We start from the raw sequence: 17080 nt of genomic DNA on the forward strand, positions 1-17080 counted from the left end.
GACTGCTTTCCATTCTGGCTTTTTATCCTTCAATGCCGATTGAAGATGAGCAAAAGCTCAACTTCTCCTTGTTGACCACCTTTGTAAACATGTCTGCAGGATTTTCACTTGTATACACCTTTCCTAGCTTTAGTTGTCCCTCTTCCAAAAGAGTGCGTATGAAGTGATATCTCACCTCAATGTGCTTTGTCCTTGAATGAAAGGCTGAGTTCTTCGCAAGATGGATAGCGCTTTGGCTATCACTGTACAAAACACAATTGTCTTGTTTGAATCCAAGCTCTTCTAAGAATCTATGAAGCCTTTGCTTGCCTCCGTCATTGCTACATACTTTGCTTCCGTGGTAGAAAGTGAGACCACTTTCTGTAACTTTGAAGCCCAGCTTACTGTTGTGCCTCCAACCGTGAACACATAGCCAGTAGTGCTCCTTCGAGTACCTTTGTCACCTGCCATATCTGCATTAGCGTACCCTTCTAGAAAAATATCAGTTCCTCCAAAATACAAAGCATTTGTTGTTGTCCCTTTTAGATACCTAAGTATCCACTTCACAGCTTGCCAATGCTCTTTACCTGGGTTGTCCATGAACCTACTCACAACTCCCACTGCATGTGCAATGTCTAGCCTTGTCCAGACCATAGCATACATTAGAGAACCTACCGCTGCAACATATGGAACTTTAGACATATAGGCTATCTCCGCTTGCGTCTTTGGACACATATCCTTCGTTAGTTTAAAATGACCAGCCAAAGGTGTAGAAACTGGTTTTGCATTTTGCATTGCAAACCTTTCTAGTACCTTCTTGATGTAATCTTCTTGAGATAGCTTTATTGTCTTCTTCGTCCTATCCCTTGATATTTTCATACCAAGTATCCTCTTTGCAGCACCTAAATCTTTCATTGAAAAAGATTTAGACAGCTCCTCTTTTAGGTCTTTGATGTCCTGCATGTTAGCACTTGCAATCAACATGTCATCAACATACAAAATTAGGATGATGAATTTCCCATCTCCCAAATTCTTCGTGTAGACGCAGTGATCCGAGTTGCATCTTGTGAATCCATGATCCAACATCCATCGATCAAACTTCAAGTACCATTGTCTTGATGCTTGCTTTAAACCATACAAGCTCTTCTTTAATCTGCAAACCATTTTCTCCTTACCTTTTACTTCATACCCCTTTGGTTGAAGCATGTAGATTTCCTCCTCTAAGTCACCGTGAGGGAATGCCGTATTTACATCCATTTGCTCGAGATTTAGATCATGAGCAGCCACAAGGCTTAAGACAAGCTTAATTGAGTTCATTTTTACAACAGGAGAAAATATTTCATTGAAGTCAATACCTTTCTTTTGAGAAAAACCTTTTACCACAAGCCTAGACTTGTACCTTTTCTTCCCACCTTCTTCTTCCTTCAGCTTGTACACCCATTTGTTTTGAAGTGCCCTCTTACCTTTAGGCAACACACAAGGGTGGGGGGGGGTTCTCTACATTGCAACATCTTCTTTGCTTACATTGGCGAGAGTGAACCATTGGGATAACGGCTATTGTTTGTGTGTGTGTGTGTGTGTGTGTGTGTGTGTGTGTGTGTGTGTGTGTGTGTGTGTGTGTGTGTGTACGCGCGCGCGCACGCGTCCGCGCGCACGTGTGTGTGTGAGACAGAGAGAGAGAGAGAGAGAGAGAGAGAGAGAGAGAGAGAGAGAGATGGTATGTATACAATATGGCTGGAATGATGTCATTAACATAGTAGGAATAGTGTACATGAAAGGATTCCAAAGACGGATAACTTGCTCATCCCGCTGAAGAAACATCTGAGCATACCATGGTATACCTTCCTTATCTTTTGCCTCATTGCAGCATGAGCATCATCATCCAAATGACAATTGGACGCGACAACATTTGACAGCGTTGGTCGCGGCACAGACTCTACAATCCCACCTCCTGCATCCAACATTTTTGCTTTTGTCTTCTTAGACTTTTTCTTAGTAGACACTGCCGTCATTGATGTTACTTTTATTGTCAACTTTCCCCTCATCACCATTGACATCACGTTTGGTGGCCAATATATTGCCGCCTGTTGTTGTCCATTTCCTCTCAATTTCTCCCTCTTTCTTTCTTTGCCACCATTCATTGGCGTCTTTGTAACCTTCATTGTCATAGACCACTCAGCCGGTGACGTGGAGCTCGCAATTGGTGAATTTTCTATTCTCTTTCTCTTTATGGACTTTCTGTGCACATGAACATGAGCTGCTTCAATGGTCTCTGGTTCTCCAGACAGAGCCATAGCTGATGTGGGTGGAGGCAAATTAAGGTGGAGGACATCCTCCTCTACAATTTTCTCATGCTCAACATTAATATCTCGAGGGCTGACTTGGTGATGACATCGCTGAAGATAGTCGATAAGCTTGTACTTGCCACCGTTGCATGGTGGATTGAAAAGCATGGGCTTCTGTAAAGTGGCAAGAGTAGAGCCAAATTCTACATCCGAACCCCACACATATACGGGATAATTAGGGAGTTAGCCTACCAGCTATCTGATACCTACTTTGCTCCATGACATGTACTTACGTCTATTTGTTTTTCAGCGAATGCGACTTTGCAAACAAATGCACGACGTTGCGGGCCCATTTCCACTTGTCTTTCGTGAAGAAGAGCATTGAACATCATTGCTCCTTTCAATGTAGTAAAATTTATGACAGCAAACCCTTTATGGGCTCCTTTCCTGCAGTTTTGTACTTTTGATAATTAGGACTTCTGTCAAAGGAAAATGTTTATCATTTTAGAATTTAGCAGAAAAATCATTAGACTTACTTGCTCAACGGTATGTGGACATAATTGATTTCCACATCGCTGCTCTGTCCCCGCACAGGCCGTTTCGGCATGGAATGGAATTTTGCAGCAAGTAGGCACTGGCTTCCCCCTTGCATCAAATTGTTCTCGGCACAAAATGAATCTAAGAACTTAAGCAGGTCTTGTTGCCTGCATTAATCAGACGTAGAAAATTTCTTTCAAAAAGCTCGACAGGGATATATTGAGAAAAACATTCATAAACAAATGCCTGTCGAGTGCGTGTGAAGGGGTTAATGTAGTACACACCTCACAGATGTTGGAATCTTGCGGATGACCACAGTCGTCAGCAGAGGTTTTATGGCACTGTTGTCATTTAATGCTGCCGGCAAAGACTGACACATGCAGCACAATCAATTAGACGGCATTAATGATGATGTCTTAATTGAAAACGCACTAGAATAGAGTATCATAATTAACTAACTAGGCCTGCTCATGAAGAATTTGATTAGCTCTAGCTATCTACTATCTGCATACCACCGTATTATTAACGCAGTACCTATACCTATACTTAAGTTAGGAAAACATGCTTAGGTTCGGTCACAGGTCATAAGCTGCCCACCTGCATTAACCGCACACTGCGGCGGCTCCGGTGCTGGAGGCGCTAGCAAGCAATATCATTAACGCACTTAATGAGTTTAGGTAAGCTGCTTGCCTGCATTATCGCATGCAGCGGTAGCTGCGGTGCTAGCAAGGAGTACACTGATATCTTCACGTTATTGTCATTTCCATCCACTACTGACACTTGCAGGAAGACCTTGCAGCCGCTTGCACCAGTGTGGCCCCAGCGCGTGCAATTTGCACCATTCATGGCCATAACTGCTACCTCACGATTCTGTGCCTGCATGCAGTTCCTGCTGCAATGTCTATGAGACAGGCTTGAGCAAGAGGGAGAGAGAGAGAGAGAGAGAGAGAGAGAGAGTTGCGTATGTTTGTGTACGCGAGAGACGAAGAAGAGGTAGCAGAAGAACATACGCATGCAGACGCAAGAATATGATGCTTGTCCAGCCCTTCTTATATACGTCCCATGCATTAGAGTGAAAATCAATGGTGCTCTTGTGTCGTGTCAGGTTTTATACTATACTTGTGTATAAACCCGTCTTCCAGACGGAAGATAAGAATAAGAAAACCAGGCGAGAGAGAGAGAGAGAGAGAGAGGTCGATGGAAGTTCTGAGCTTCTCTACTGCAATTTATTTGAAGAATGGATGAAATTAGCTCAGTAGAACATGAGTTGGACACACATTAAATATTGAAGTACATATATATCATGCACCTATTTACTACAATCAATGTACTTCTATATACTGCATCTAGGGCCGAAATGTCAATGCATGATGTCTACAACTAAGAAAATTTAGCACACATGTGCTATAGAGAGAGAGAGAGAGAGAGAGAGAGAGAGAGAGGTACTATACAGTACTACTCATCTGCAGTATCAATGCAACATGTTTTAGCTCTACTTTGCAAGGCTCTTTCCACCTAGTACCTTATGTGTCCTACAACTATCGCCATGGGCATTCAATCGCAAAAGAACTCCAGCTCATCAGCCAAGAATATTCCAATGCAGAGCTATCAGTACTACTCATTTGCAGTATCGATGCAACATGTTTTAGCTCTACATTTCAAGGCTCTTTCCGCCTAGTACCTTATGTGTCCTACAACTATCACCATGGGCATTCAATCCCAAAAGAACTCCAGCTCATCAGCCAAGAATATTCCTATGCAAATCTCCCACAATATCATTGATCCCTGTTGGTTATGCCGGTTCTTTCTTATTTTTTCCTTTAATGTCAAGATCACAAATATGCACCTGTTGAACCGGTTGTCCCACAATCCTGTACTTTTGTCCACAGTCGGCTACTATCTGCTACTGCAGTACTCTTGACAACTGCATCCCTTATACCCAAAAATTTCTAACTACTAATTTGTAGTCCCTAATCGAGCCCATCATTCTCATCCTTATCCTCATCCTAATCCATCTTGACATAATGTGTCATTATCTAACCCTGTAACATAGACACGTTCAAAGGAAATTTGTTTAGCATGATGCTCTGTTCTACCATTATCAATAACTCTATATTTTTTTCATCGAAAAAATAAACTAAGGAGCTCTATATCAAGTCAAAAATCAAATGTGCTAAAAAATAAAGGAATACATTGCAGGTTAAACACAATGTTAACAAAAATATCTACCCAATAGGGTCAAATCAAGCTCTAGGTTGTAGCCCCAATTTCTCATCGCTTAAAGTCGAATGTCTCGGTTTACACAAAAATCTTCAGGGCTAAGCAAAAAATACAATTAGTCACAAAAAGGAGACAAGATCAACCTGGGAAGTGGTAGCCTCATCAACTAACTCCATTTTTTTGAAAGTGAAAACTAGCAGAGCGCTCAAAATGATCACTCTTTCTCTCTTAATAGGAAGTCCAAAGTGTAATCTTAGTGCAATCACCTTATATAGAGGGGTGGAAGGCAATAAGTGTAGGCAACCTCCTCCTCTCCATGCTATGTTCATTATGCCCAAGCTATTGTACTAGCTTTCCATCCTCCAATGTTTGCGAGAAGGTCAGAGAAGTGATTTCCAAACCACATGGGCCTATGGGAGCTCAATCAAATAGCAATATCTTTAATTATCATAAGGTCATTAGCCATTGATGGCTATTGTGGCAATTCTGAGTACAACCTAATGTAACGTCGAGAAATGTGGGTAGTGCCTCCTCGCATCCCTGTTGACGTTGGTGCAACTAAAGTTGATCAGAGCTAAGTAGTGGTCTATGCCAGGCAAAGGGTGCAATCAAGTGCGGTGCAGAAGGCTAGGGCAGGTGCCGATGCCCTTGGCAGCCAAAGGATAGCGGGAAAGTATGCCTGACACGGTTTTTTAAGCCAAAAGTGCTGGGGAATGGTCCAGATGAGATGACAGGTCAAGATGTCCAAAATGCCAAAACCGTGTCCTGAAAGGTAGTGCTTAGTGTGCTCCAGAAGCCGGTCCAGACGGCTCGTCAAACAGAGCCCGTATGTGAAAGATATGGCAGTTTAAACAAAGGGTGTGTATCAGATCACCGACGGGTAGGCCAGCTGGGGACAGGTGGCCCGGGCTGATGTTAGTGCATCTGTGTGTAGTGCTCGAGTTATGGAGCATGCCTGTCTTCTCGGATCATGAATCGGAGCTCTGGGAAGAAAGTTATGGCCAGTTGAAAGTTTCACGGAGGCTAGTTCTGGAAGGTTTTGGCCGCATCGGCCGGTGGGCCATCTGGCATTTTCTAGAGCTCGCCAAGGCTTGCAAGTGCAGAGTACAATATGGGAAGTTAGCCGGAAGTGACAGCGCTCCGATCGGAGCTCCGAGCACAGAGATAGAGCAGTTTGAGGCCGGATGTTCGATCCGACCACGGTGGCTTCGAAGTTTTTTTTCGTTTTGGCAGCTCCCGCACAAGGCCATTGAAGACCCGGAATGTGGATCAAGTTGGTGGTGTTGAAGCCCGAGATATGAAGCTTTGGTCGGGTTTGGCAGAGTGATCATCCGATCATCCAGTAGAGAGTGGCATCAAAGCCAGGCCAAAGGAAAAAAATGTGTTTCAATTGAGTTTTTTGAGGACTTTTGAAGCTCCAAGGAAGTCACTCCATGTGGAGCCGCCACGTGGCAGGCAGGGATGTCCCACATGCAGTGTCGAAACTGCAGGGCGCGGACTATATGGGCTGGGCCGTGAGGCCCCATTGGTATCACAAAGGGAAGCGAGGAGCTCTTGGAGGTGCGTGTGATGTGGGTTATGGCAGAAGGCGCCACTGGCGCTGCGCAAGCGGCGGGTGGCAGTTTGCGGTGGTTTTGGGCGGCTCCGCCCGCGCGAGGAAGGTGATGATGTGGCATCCCGCCCATGGGGGGGCCGTTTCCCACGGACTAAATTCGGTCCAAACCTTTTTTGAAGGCAATGTGAACCCTTAGGGGGGCAACGACGGCGCCGTCGTTGCTCCCTAGAGGGTGCTTGTGTGTAGAGTGAAGTATGAAGCCTCGGGATAAGCACCCAGCTAGTCAAAGTCAAGCTGAGCCTCCCAAGGGGAGTGCCACATGTCGGCCTACCATAAAAAATGCCAAAAAACTCAAAAAACGAGCCCAATAGGGGGGCAAAACTTTTTGTAACTAGGGGCTTCGGAGTTTTTTTGCACTGTACATGTAAGGAGGAGAGAGAGAGAGAAGCTCAGAGAAGCATTGTAATGGGGTTTTGAAGCTGTTAATGAAAAACCCTCTTGGTCAATTGTGCCGTGTTGCATCCCCCTTCCCCTTTTCTCTTCGTCGTCTCGTTTGTTGCCAGCCACGGTGCCGATGAAGCGTGTGTACACCCGGATCGTTGGTGCTTTGCACACACACACACAGAGAGAGAGAGAGAGAGAGAGAGAGAGAGAGAGAGAGAGAGAGAGAGAGAGAGAGAGTAAGTGTATGTGCGGAAGGAGGCAAAGCAGGTGCAGTGGCGTGTGGACTCATTTTGCAATCTGGGAAAGCGCGTGTGCGCTTGGGAACTGTGCAAGTGAAGCGGATTATGCGCAAATTGTCGTTTTTGAAGGTGTTTTCGAGTGGATTGGGGTGTTGTGTTGACCCTGGGCTATAGACAGGCGCTTCTGGTCGTGTCGGGTGTCGTCCCCCATTCCGCCTCTCCATCTTCTGGTGCCCCCACGGAGGAGCACTCTGATTGCTCCTAGTTGATCGAAAAGAAGCGGTTTTTGCATTGGAAGTCATGGCAGGTAGAAGCTATGGACTAATTTTCACAGGAGAAGAGAGCCCTGATGAGTGGATGTCAGATTTTGAGCTGTACATGCTATCGTTGTGTATGCCGAATGAGGATAGCAAGATGCAGAATTTTCCTTTGGTGATGCATGGTAGAGCTAAAGCATGGTACGACGCATTGGAAGGTGAGCCGAAGCAAGCATGGCCGGCTCTACGGGCGAGGTTTCTTCACGCCTTTCGCAAGGAGACTTCCCCAGTCAAAATGGATGCAAAGCTGAAGGCGCTTAAGCAAGATGTAAGTGAAGAGTTCAATTTGTTTTTGGGTCATTTTGAAGAGTGTTGGGCAGAGTTAGCGGCAGCCATGCAATTGGCCAATGGAGATTACTTCAAGCTAGACAAATTCATGGCGTGTTTGCATCCCAAGGTGAGAGAAAAAGTTGATTTCAAGAGCCCAGAGAATATAATGGTGCAGTAGCCATTGCACGGTCAAAGAGCAGAAAGATAAAGAAGAAGATAGAGCAGGGCGTGTCGGGTTATGAGACGATGGCCCATGTTCAACCGCAGAGCCCGAGAGAGGCTGGACATGAAGAAAATCAGGGAATTCGAGGTGTAGCTGTTGTGCCGCAAAATTGGGTGTGCACAATGCAAGATTTATCCGAGCAGGTGCAAGAGTTGAGGCTGAGTGTCATGGATAGAGGCTAGCCAAGAGGAGCAAGGGGCAGGGCACGGCCACTGCCTGGTAGGTGTTACAATTGTGGACAAGAAGGGCATTATGCACCTGATTGTCCTCAACCGCAGAGAGAAAGAGGAGGTATGTACCCGCTTTTTGGTAGAGGTCGAGGTCAAGGGCAATACAATGGTCCAAGAGAGCAAGCGGTGGAGAATCCTGTGCAGCCAGCTCCGCAAACGGAGGTGAGGTTCCAAGAGTGAACATCATAGGGGTAGACAAGCAGGATGTCGAAGTTTTGGCCAATAAGAGGGCAAGAGTTGAGAGGGAGACAGAGGAAGAACGGGAAACTAGAGCTCGCAAGGGTAAAGAGAAGGTGTACGAAGGAAGAGAGCAACCTGAGCCTAGCAAAAGAAGGAGGCGTCGCAAGATCAAGCAAGCGGATTTCCAGCTAGGACGACGCTATCCCGAGTACAATCTAGTGAGTGATGTTCAAAATCAAAAGGCAAATATTACATTTGGTCAGTTGTTAGCTTTAAATCCAAAGTTAAGAAGGCAGTGGTCCACGAGTGTTAGCACCCAGGCTGCCAAGAGCCAAGGGAAATGTCCGAGTAGTGCAAAACATGGCTTTGAGAGTAGGTAGCCCCACTGATGTTCTTCCATTGGTGGATGCGATTATAGAGAAGAGGATGCAGGTACAAGCCTACATAGACGGTGGAGCACTGGTTTGTGTCATGACAGAAGCAGCCATGAAAGAGACGGGAGTCAAGGCAGTAGTCAGGTCAAATGTCTGCATGAGGATGGCTAACCATACTAAAGCCAGGTGTCTGGGTGTGGCGCAGGATGTGAAGGTCAAGGTGATGGGCATAGAGTGCCTGATTGACTTCTTTGTGATGAAAGCAGGGGATAATGCTTACCCTATCATTTTGGGTAGGCCATGGCTGTGGGCAATAGGTGCAAAGCAGGATTGGGAGAGCAAAGTGTTCACTTTGCCTGACAAAGAGAGAGACAGACAAATTGTGCTTGATTTGAAGACCAAGGAGAGCAGTTCTCGTCCTATGGAAGTTAAAGATGAGGGCGACACGACGAGCTATGAGTACGAGACTGAGACGGGTTATGATGAAGGCTATACTAGCACAGAGGAAGAGGAGAGTGAGGATGACATGCTAAAGATAGATGCGGATTTGTTCGGAGTGATGACTCTCCACCTAAAGAAGAAGGTACGCAGCCTCAAGCTCATGGTTTAAGCATAGAGGAGGTTTTGAGTATGATAAGTGGAGACCTTACCAAAGGGGAAAAGGAGAGCTATGTTCAACTGTGTGAGTCCTATCCAAATCTGTTTGCAATGGAGTACAAGCATTTGCGAGGTGCAAAGGGGGTGGAGCACAAAATTGTTCTTAAGGAGGGGTATAAGCCTAAAGCACAGAAGCTAAGAAGGCTAGGAGAAATTCAAAAAGAAGCCCTTTGGCAGGAGATCAATAAACTATTGGATGCAGGCATCATATATCCTGTGAAGGAGTCAGAGTGGGTCTCGCCAGTGGTCATAACCCCGAAGAAGAATGGGAAATGGAGAGTGTGTGTCGACTACAAGCCATTGAATGCCGCGACCAAGAGGAATCACTACCCCTTGCCGTTTCAAGAAAAAATTATAAACCAGGTGCCTGGGCATGAGAGGTACTCAATTATGGATGGCTTTTCGGGGTACGTTCAGATAGGGGTAGCACTTGAAGACTAGCTAAAGACCACATTCATATCTCCATGGGGCTGTTTTGCTTACCGCAGGATGCCGTTCGGATTGGTGAATGCATACGCTACCTTCCAAGGTTGGATGAACAGGGTATTTGGTCCATACTTGGGCTGTTTTATTAGGGTCTTCATGGATGATATCGGCTACTACAGTTCAAGGTTGGAGCACCTATCAAAGCTCCAACTATGCTTTCAAAGGCTGGATGAAGAAGGAGGCCAGCCGAATCCCAAAAAGTGCAAGCTAGCACAGCCTCGAGCGCAGCTGTTAGGTCATGTGGTGTCGCAAAACGGTATAGAGGCAGATCCTGAGAAGGTGAAGGCATTGGTGTTGATGGAGCCGCCATCAGATGCTCAAGGTTAGGCTTCATTTGTTCATAAGTTGAAGTATTTGTCACGTTTCTTTTGGATGCTGTCGCAATATGTGCATCGTCTTCAAAAGAGGACTCAGCAAGTGCATGGCTATGAGTGGGATGGAAGCTCACGACGCTTTTGATAGAGTCAAGGAGATTTTATGCCAGTTGCCAGCGGTGTGTCCTCCCAATCAAGAGGACAACTTTTATGTATCTATGACAGTGGGCACAGTTGCTATTGGAGCAGTTCTATTGCAAAAGGTAGGGAGAAGCTACAAGCCGATATACTTCGAGAGCAGGGTTATTAGCCCAGGAGAGGCTACCTACACCAAGGCGGAGCAATGGGTGATGGCTCTAGTCTTCGCTTGCAGGAAGTTCAAAGTCCATTTGATTGTGCGTAAGTTTTTTGTGTTAATGGCTAACAATCTATTGCCAGAGGTAGTGCTACATTTGAAGCCAGGAAGAAGGATTATGAAGTGGGTGTTGGAGCTACAGGAGTTCGAGTTCGAGTTTAAGGTGGATCACACGAGTCGGTCTCACCTGGCAGACATTCTTGTCAGCAAGGCTATCGATTTGCTGACCTATCCAAGAGTGGTGCGAGATGAAGCTAAGGAGGAACCCGACTTGGAAGATGCTTTCACTATGTGGTTCGATGGAGCATATGGAAGGGTAGTGCAGAAAGTAGGAGGAGGTATGGTGATACACGACCCACATGGCAAAACAATATTTTCAAAGGCATATGATTTAGAAGATGTCCACACCAATAATGAGGCAGAGTATCTCGCTCTGCATTTGGGTTTAAAGAAGTGCATAGAGTTCGGCATTTCAAGGTTGGTGGTGAAGGGAGATGCATTGCTAGTCATCAAGCAACTGTTAGGCCAATGGCAGGTAAAGCACGATTCTTTGAAGCATTGGTTCTTTTCCATCAAGAAGATGTTGAAGTCTTTTGAAGAAGTCCAATTCAAGCATGTTAGAAGAGAGCAGAACCAAGAAGCAGATCAGCTCGCAAGCAGCAAAGTACAAGTGCAAATTGCAGGTATATATGTGGCCCCAGCCACCTATGCTGGTCGTGAAACCTTGAAAGAGATTGAAGACTTTTTGGATACCGGTCAATGCTATGAAAGGTTGTCGAAGCTACAAAAGCGGAGGGTAGTACAAAAATCTCGCAAGTTTACACTGATAGGGGAGGATCTTATGACCTATGGACGGGATGAAGTGCTGCGAAGGGTACTTTATAAGAAAGAAATTGGTATGGTGTTGCAGCAATGTCATGAGGAAAGTGGGCATCACAGTAAAGACGAGGTTTTGTTTCGAATCTTGAGAGCAGGTTTTTGGTGGCCGTCGATAGTACGTGATGTGCACTATTGGTGCAAAACCTGCCATGAATGTCAGACTATGGGCGAGAGGAGGCTGATAGCCAAATCACAGGGAGCTATCATTGCCCAAGATGCTTTTGATAAGTGGGGTTTGGATGGCATTGGTCCACTCCCGAAGTCAGCAAGCGGTAAAAAATACATTATAGTGGCAATTGACTACCTTACCAGGTGGATCGAGGCCAAGGCTGTCAAAGAGGTAAATGCAAATGTGGTAGCTCAGTTCGTGTTTGACAGCATTTGTTGCCGTTTTGGTGTTCCATGGGTGCTGATCTCTGACAGAGGCCAAGGATTTCGAAGCAAATTAATGCGGGCTTTAGTGGAAAAGTTGGGTATCCAACACCGCTTCTCTTCGCCATATCACCCGCAGTGCAATGGTCTGGTAGAGAGTGCCAATGGGCAGATTGTAAAGATGTTGACCAAGTATGTTTATAAGTAGGTGACAGAGTGGGAGGTAAACTTGGAGAAGTGCTTGTGGGCCTACCGCACATCCTACAAGGTGGCCACAAACTTCACTCCATTTGATCTGGTTTATGGTAAAGAGGCGGTTTTTCCAGTGCATGCACAACTAGGTGCATTGAAGGGTATGTGGCGTGTTAGTGCCACTCAACAGGGCGTGTTGCAGGATTGGATCACTAGTTTGGAGGCTTTACAGATGGATAGGGAGGTTGCGGCAGACTTTTATGTGAAACAGAGGGATAAGCGAGTGGCGAAGTTCAACAAGAGCTTGCCAAACAAGGAGATTCAAGAGGGAGATCTGGTGATGAAGTACGAAAGCTACTTGGACTTCACCTTCCAAAAGAAGTTCAAGAAGAAATGGACGGGTCCGTACAAAGTGCATAAAGCCTTTCCGAATGGAACCTATCAGCTGGTGAGAGCCAATGGCAAACATTTGAGGCATAGGGTGAATGGTGTACGGCTCAAGCTATACTTTGATAGGGGGTTAGTGCCTAATATACACCAGATTGTAGCTAAGAGGGTTGGGCAACCAACCTAGACAGAGGGAGCTTATAAAGAGAGAGGACACCTTGTACATACTCTGTACATAGCATGTACATACAGCTATGGTTTTTTACTTCATTCCATGCTTGTCAAGTGTTCAAGTTTTCAGGTTCAAAAATGTGCTTTTAGTTGAGCATGAATGCTCAACAAGAGGGTTGGGAAATGATGGTGTAGCTAAAGTTGATCAGAGCTAAGTAGTGGTATGCCAGGCAAAGGGTGCAATCGAGTGTGGTGCAGAAAGCTAGGGCAGGTGCCGATGCCCTTGGTAGCCAAAGGATAGAGGGAAAGTATGCCTGACGCGGTTTTTTAGGCCAAAAGTGTTGGGGAATGGTCCAGATGAGATGACAGGTCAAGATTTCCAAAATGCAAAAACCATGTCCTGAAAGGTAGTGCTTAGTGTGCTCCAGAAGCCAGTCCAGACGGCTCGTCAAACAGAGCTCGTATGTGAAAGATATGGCAGTTTAAAGAAAGGGTGTGTAGTAGATCCCCGACGGGTAGGGCAGCTGGGGACAGGTGGTCTGGGCTGATGTTAGTGCATATGTGTGTAGTGCTCGAGTTATGGAGCATGCCTGTCTTCTCAGATCGTGAATCGGAGCTCTGGGAAGAAAGTTATGGCCAGTTGAAAGTTTCACAGAGGCCAGTTCTGGAAGGTTTTGGCCGCATCGGCCGGTGGGCCATCTGCATTTTCTAGAGCTCGCCAAGGCTTGCAAGTGCAGAGTACAATATAGCGCAAAACGCGAAGCGTCCGCACAACTACCACATCATCAGTTTTGCATGAGTGTGTGTGTGAGTCCTGTTAGCCGGAAGTGACGGCGCTCCGATGGGAGCTCCGAGCACCGAGATAGAGCAGTTTGAGGCCGGATGTTCGATCCAACCACGGTGGCTTCGAAGTTTTTTTTCGTTTTGGCAACTCCTGCACAAGGCCATTGAAGACCCGGAATGTGGATCAAGTTGGTGGTGTTGAAGCCCGAGATATGAAGCTTTGGTCGGGTTTGGCAGAGTGATCATCCGATCATCGAGTAGAGAGTGGCATCAAAGCCAGGCCAAAGTAAAAAAATGTGTTTCAATTGAGTTTTTTGAGGACTTTTGAAGCTCCAAGGAAGTCACTCCATGTGGAGCCGCCACGTGGCAGGCAGGGATGTCCCACATGCGGTGCCGAAACTGCAGGGTGCGGACTATATGGGCTGGGCCGTGAGGCCCCATTGGTATCACAAAGGGAAGCGAGGAGCTCTTGGAGCTCCGTGCGATATGGGCTATGGTGGAAGGCGCCACCGGCACTGCGCAGGCGGCAGGTGGCAGTTTGCGGTGGTTTTGGGCGGCTCCGCCCGCGCGAGGAAGGTGATGATGTGGCATCCCGCCCATGGGGGGGCCATTTCCCGCGGACTAAATTCGGTCCAAACCTTTTTTGAAGGCAATGTGAACCCTTAGGGGGGCAACGACGGCACCGTCGTTGCTCCCTAGAGGGTGCTTGTGTGTAGAGTGAAGTATGAAGCCTTGGGATAAGCACCCAGCTAGTCAAAGTCAAGCTAAGCCTCCCAAGGGGAGTGCCACATGTCGGCCTACCATGAAAAATGCCAAAAAACTCAAAAAACGAGCCCAATAAGGGGGCAAAACTTTTTGTAACTAGGGGCTTCGGAGTTTTTTTTCATTGTACATGTAAGGAGGAGAGAGAGAGAAGCTTAGAGAAGCATTGTAATGGGGTTTTGAAGCTGTTAATGAACAACCCTCGTGGTCAATTGTGTCGTGTTGCATCCCCCTTCCCCTTTTCTCTTCGTCGTCTTGTCTGTTGCCAACCGCGGTGCCAGTGAAGCATGTGTACGCCCGGATCATTGGTGTTTTGCACACACAGAGAGAGAGAGAGAGAGAGAGAGAGAGAGAGAGAGAGAGAGAGAGAGAGAGAGAGAGAGAGAGAGAGAGAGAGAGAGAGAGAGAGAGAGAGAGAGAGAGAGAGAGAGAGAGAGAGAGAGAGAGAGAGATAGTGTGTGTAAGTGTATGTGTGGAGGGAGGCAGAGCAGGTGCAGTGACGTGTGGACTCATTTTGCAATCTGGGAAAGCGCGTGTGCACTTGGGAACTATGCAAGTGAAGCAGATTATGCGCAAATTGTCATTTTTGAACGTGTTTTCGAGTGGATTGGGGTGTTGTGTTGACCCTGGGCTATAGAGAGGCGCTTCTGGTCGTGCCGGGTGTCGTCCCCCATTCCCCCTCTCCAACGTCAACCACAATAGCTCTGCTCAACAAATCCCTCATCAACAATTAGAATCTTCCTACTTGTAAATTGTTCTCAAAACTTCAATAGTCATATCCGTGCATCCCTTTGAAGATAGTTGCAATGCCTTTCAATCAACATCAAGTCATTTTTTCCACCCATCACCAGCCTGTTTCTATCCCACATGTTGCCTTCCATTAGCTATCTACCTTTCGTACACTATTTACATATTGTTTTTGTCCTTTCTTTAAATCTCCAAGCATTGTAAAAAATATTGATGTATCCTTTGCTACTAGGGCACATGTAGAAAAAGATTTTTCCCTTTGGATGAGGTGAGAACCTTTTTCTTCCTGTAGCACTGCACTCCCGCTTTACAATGGTACTCGGCCAAAACCCCTTATCTCCCTTCAATCTCAAAACTCCTTGCTAGGTTTTGGTAGAGATTGGTCTCTTAAGATGTCACAATTCCTCTTAGGGTCAACGCAAATTGACAAGAATTGAACAACTCGTTTTCCATCTTTGCTTTTGACCCTGGCATAGATAGATCCATCATCCGCCCAATACTTTTGTCTCCATTCACACTGTGTGATCTATGGTTGTCTAAGGATTAGATGATAGCTTGAAATCTCTTGAGCAAAGAAATTTTGAGGCTTACCTTTCATATCCCCTATGGTTACATTAACATTTGGACAAGCACCATAGAGATCCCCGAATGAGTTGTTTGTAGCCCTAATCATCCACCCATGGTCAGTAACAATTGGCCACTTTCCCTTCATATAGAGACTCTTGGACATGAGGTTAATCTCCGAACCATGGTCGATCAAGGCCACATAAGGCTCCTCAAGATCTCCCACCCTAACCAAGGTTTTTGTTGTAGCCCTTGCCCAATGGTTTCTAGAATAGTGGCTCTTATGAGTGGCTTCATCTTCATCTTCATCTTCAAATTTAACATGCCTATTTCTGCCACCCAAAGACTGATGGCAGCTTACAACATTCTCATCTTTATCTCTTTGTTGTACTTGTATCACATGTGTCTTTGAACCACTCTCTTCAGACTCTGATTGGATAGACTCCGTTAACGCTTATTGCTTTCTTCTTATGATATCAATGATTTTCTCATGGGACTCTCTTTGCGATGCCAAGGACTTCTCCTAATGTAAATGCCACCTTGGTATTTAAGATCCTTTCCTCTAAAAATTTCTTTAAATCTATGGAAGCTTCAATATCTGATTGTAGCTTGTATGATGGGATTTTCCCTTTGATCTTTTCCTTATCTTTCTTTTCCTTTGGTGCAACATCTCTCATTGGTACTTCTTGTGATGGAGGGTCCCTCACCATGGGCTCGTGAGAGGGACCCAAATCCTTTCTTCCTCCACCTCTAGTAGCCCTCTTTGAGGGACCTTCATCCCCATTTTGTCTCGTGCATTTTTCTTCAACAAATGCCTTCTTGCCTCGACACTAGAGAAAATACAAAAACCATGATTTGCTAGAGATGAAGAGGAGTACATTTCAGGTGTTCTTGAAGAGGTTTCTTTTGTAGATACTATGGGTGATCTCAATGCTATAACAGGTTCTAATTTTGAATAAGGAAATGACATGGTAAAAGTAGCTTCTATGGATATGTATAGGATCATTGAGTCTTTCAAAGATGAGGAGTGCTTCAATGTGCAAAAAGATCTAGAAGTGCAAGTGGAGACAAAGTACAAGACTATATCAAAGAAGGTGAAACCAGTGGCATTGCCTTTGCCTACAGATTGCAAGGAAAATATGGATCAGGCTTCTTTGCAACCTAGTCTCCAAGATCCAAAAATAACTGGACACAAGTTTACGCAAGAGTCATTGAAGATAAAAGTTGGAAGCAATGACTCCTTGATAGAGATTGAAAGAAAATTCTTTGGATAGACACTCTCCAAACATGAAAAAGCTTTTGCATTTGAGCCTCATGAGATAGGGTATGTGGATCCATCTATAGTAAAACCAATGGTAATATTCACTAAACCTCATGTGCCTTGGAATCTAAGACCAATTCCAGTGCCAAAAGAACTCTTGCCAAAGCTTATAGATTTACTCAATGGAAAGATAAAGATGGGGATTTTGGAACCTTCATGTGCCCCCTACTCAAGCAAATGGTTCACTGTACCAAAGAAAAATGGAGCTCTACGTTTCACTCAAGATATGCAGCCTAT

General features: G+C 45.6%; 1 protein-coding gene across 2 annotated transcripts; it reads right to left on the reverse strand.

Annotated features, from left to right (window-relative positions):
• Window positions 1–1714: 1714 nt before the first annotated feature.
• Window positions 1715–3999, reverse strand: LOC147431442 (uncharacterized). 2 transcript variants are annotated; one of them, XM_086494579.1, is made up of 5 exons: window positions 3492–3999; window positions 3086–3171; window positions 2801–2968; window positions 2558–2711; window positions 2183–2467 (listed from the first exon to the last, which is right to left on the reverse strand). In XM_086494579.1, exons 1-5 carry the CDS (start codon window positions 3867–3869, stop codon window positions 2318–2320), a joined length of 936 nt encoding a protein of 311 aa, XP_086350705.1. In that variant the 5' UTR covers window positions 3870–3999; the 3' UTR covers window positions 2183–2317. The 2 variants fall into 2 exon arrangements, with proteins under 2 accessions (XP_086350706.1, XP_086350705.1); XM_086494580.1 differs by lacking the exon at window positions 3492–3999 and having other exon boundaries at window positions 1715–2467; window positions 2605–2711; window positions 3086–3180.
• Window positions 4000–17080: the final 13081 nt, after the last annotated feature.

This window comes from Adiantum capillus-veneris, chromosome 21 (assembly GCF_014529385.1).
Source record: "Adiantum capillus-veneris isolate H3 chromosome 21, ASM1452938v2, whole genome shotgun sequence".
NCBI lineage: Eukaryota > Viridiplantae > Streptophyta > Polypodiopsida > Polypodiales > Pteridaceae > Adiantum > Adiantum capillus-veneris.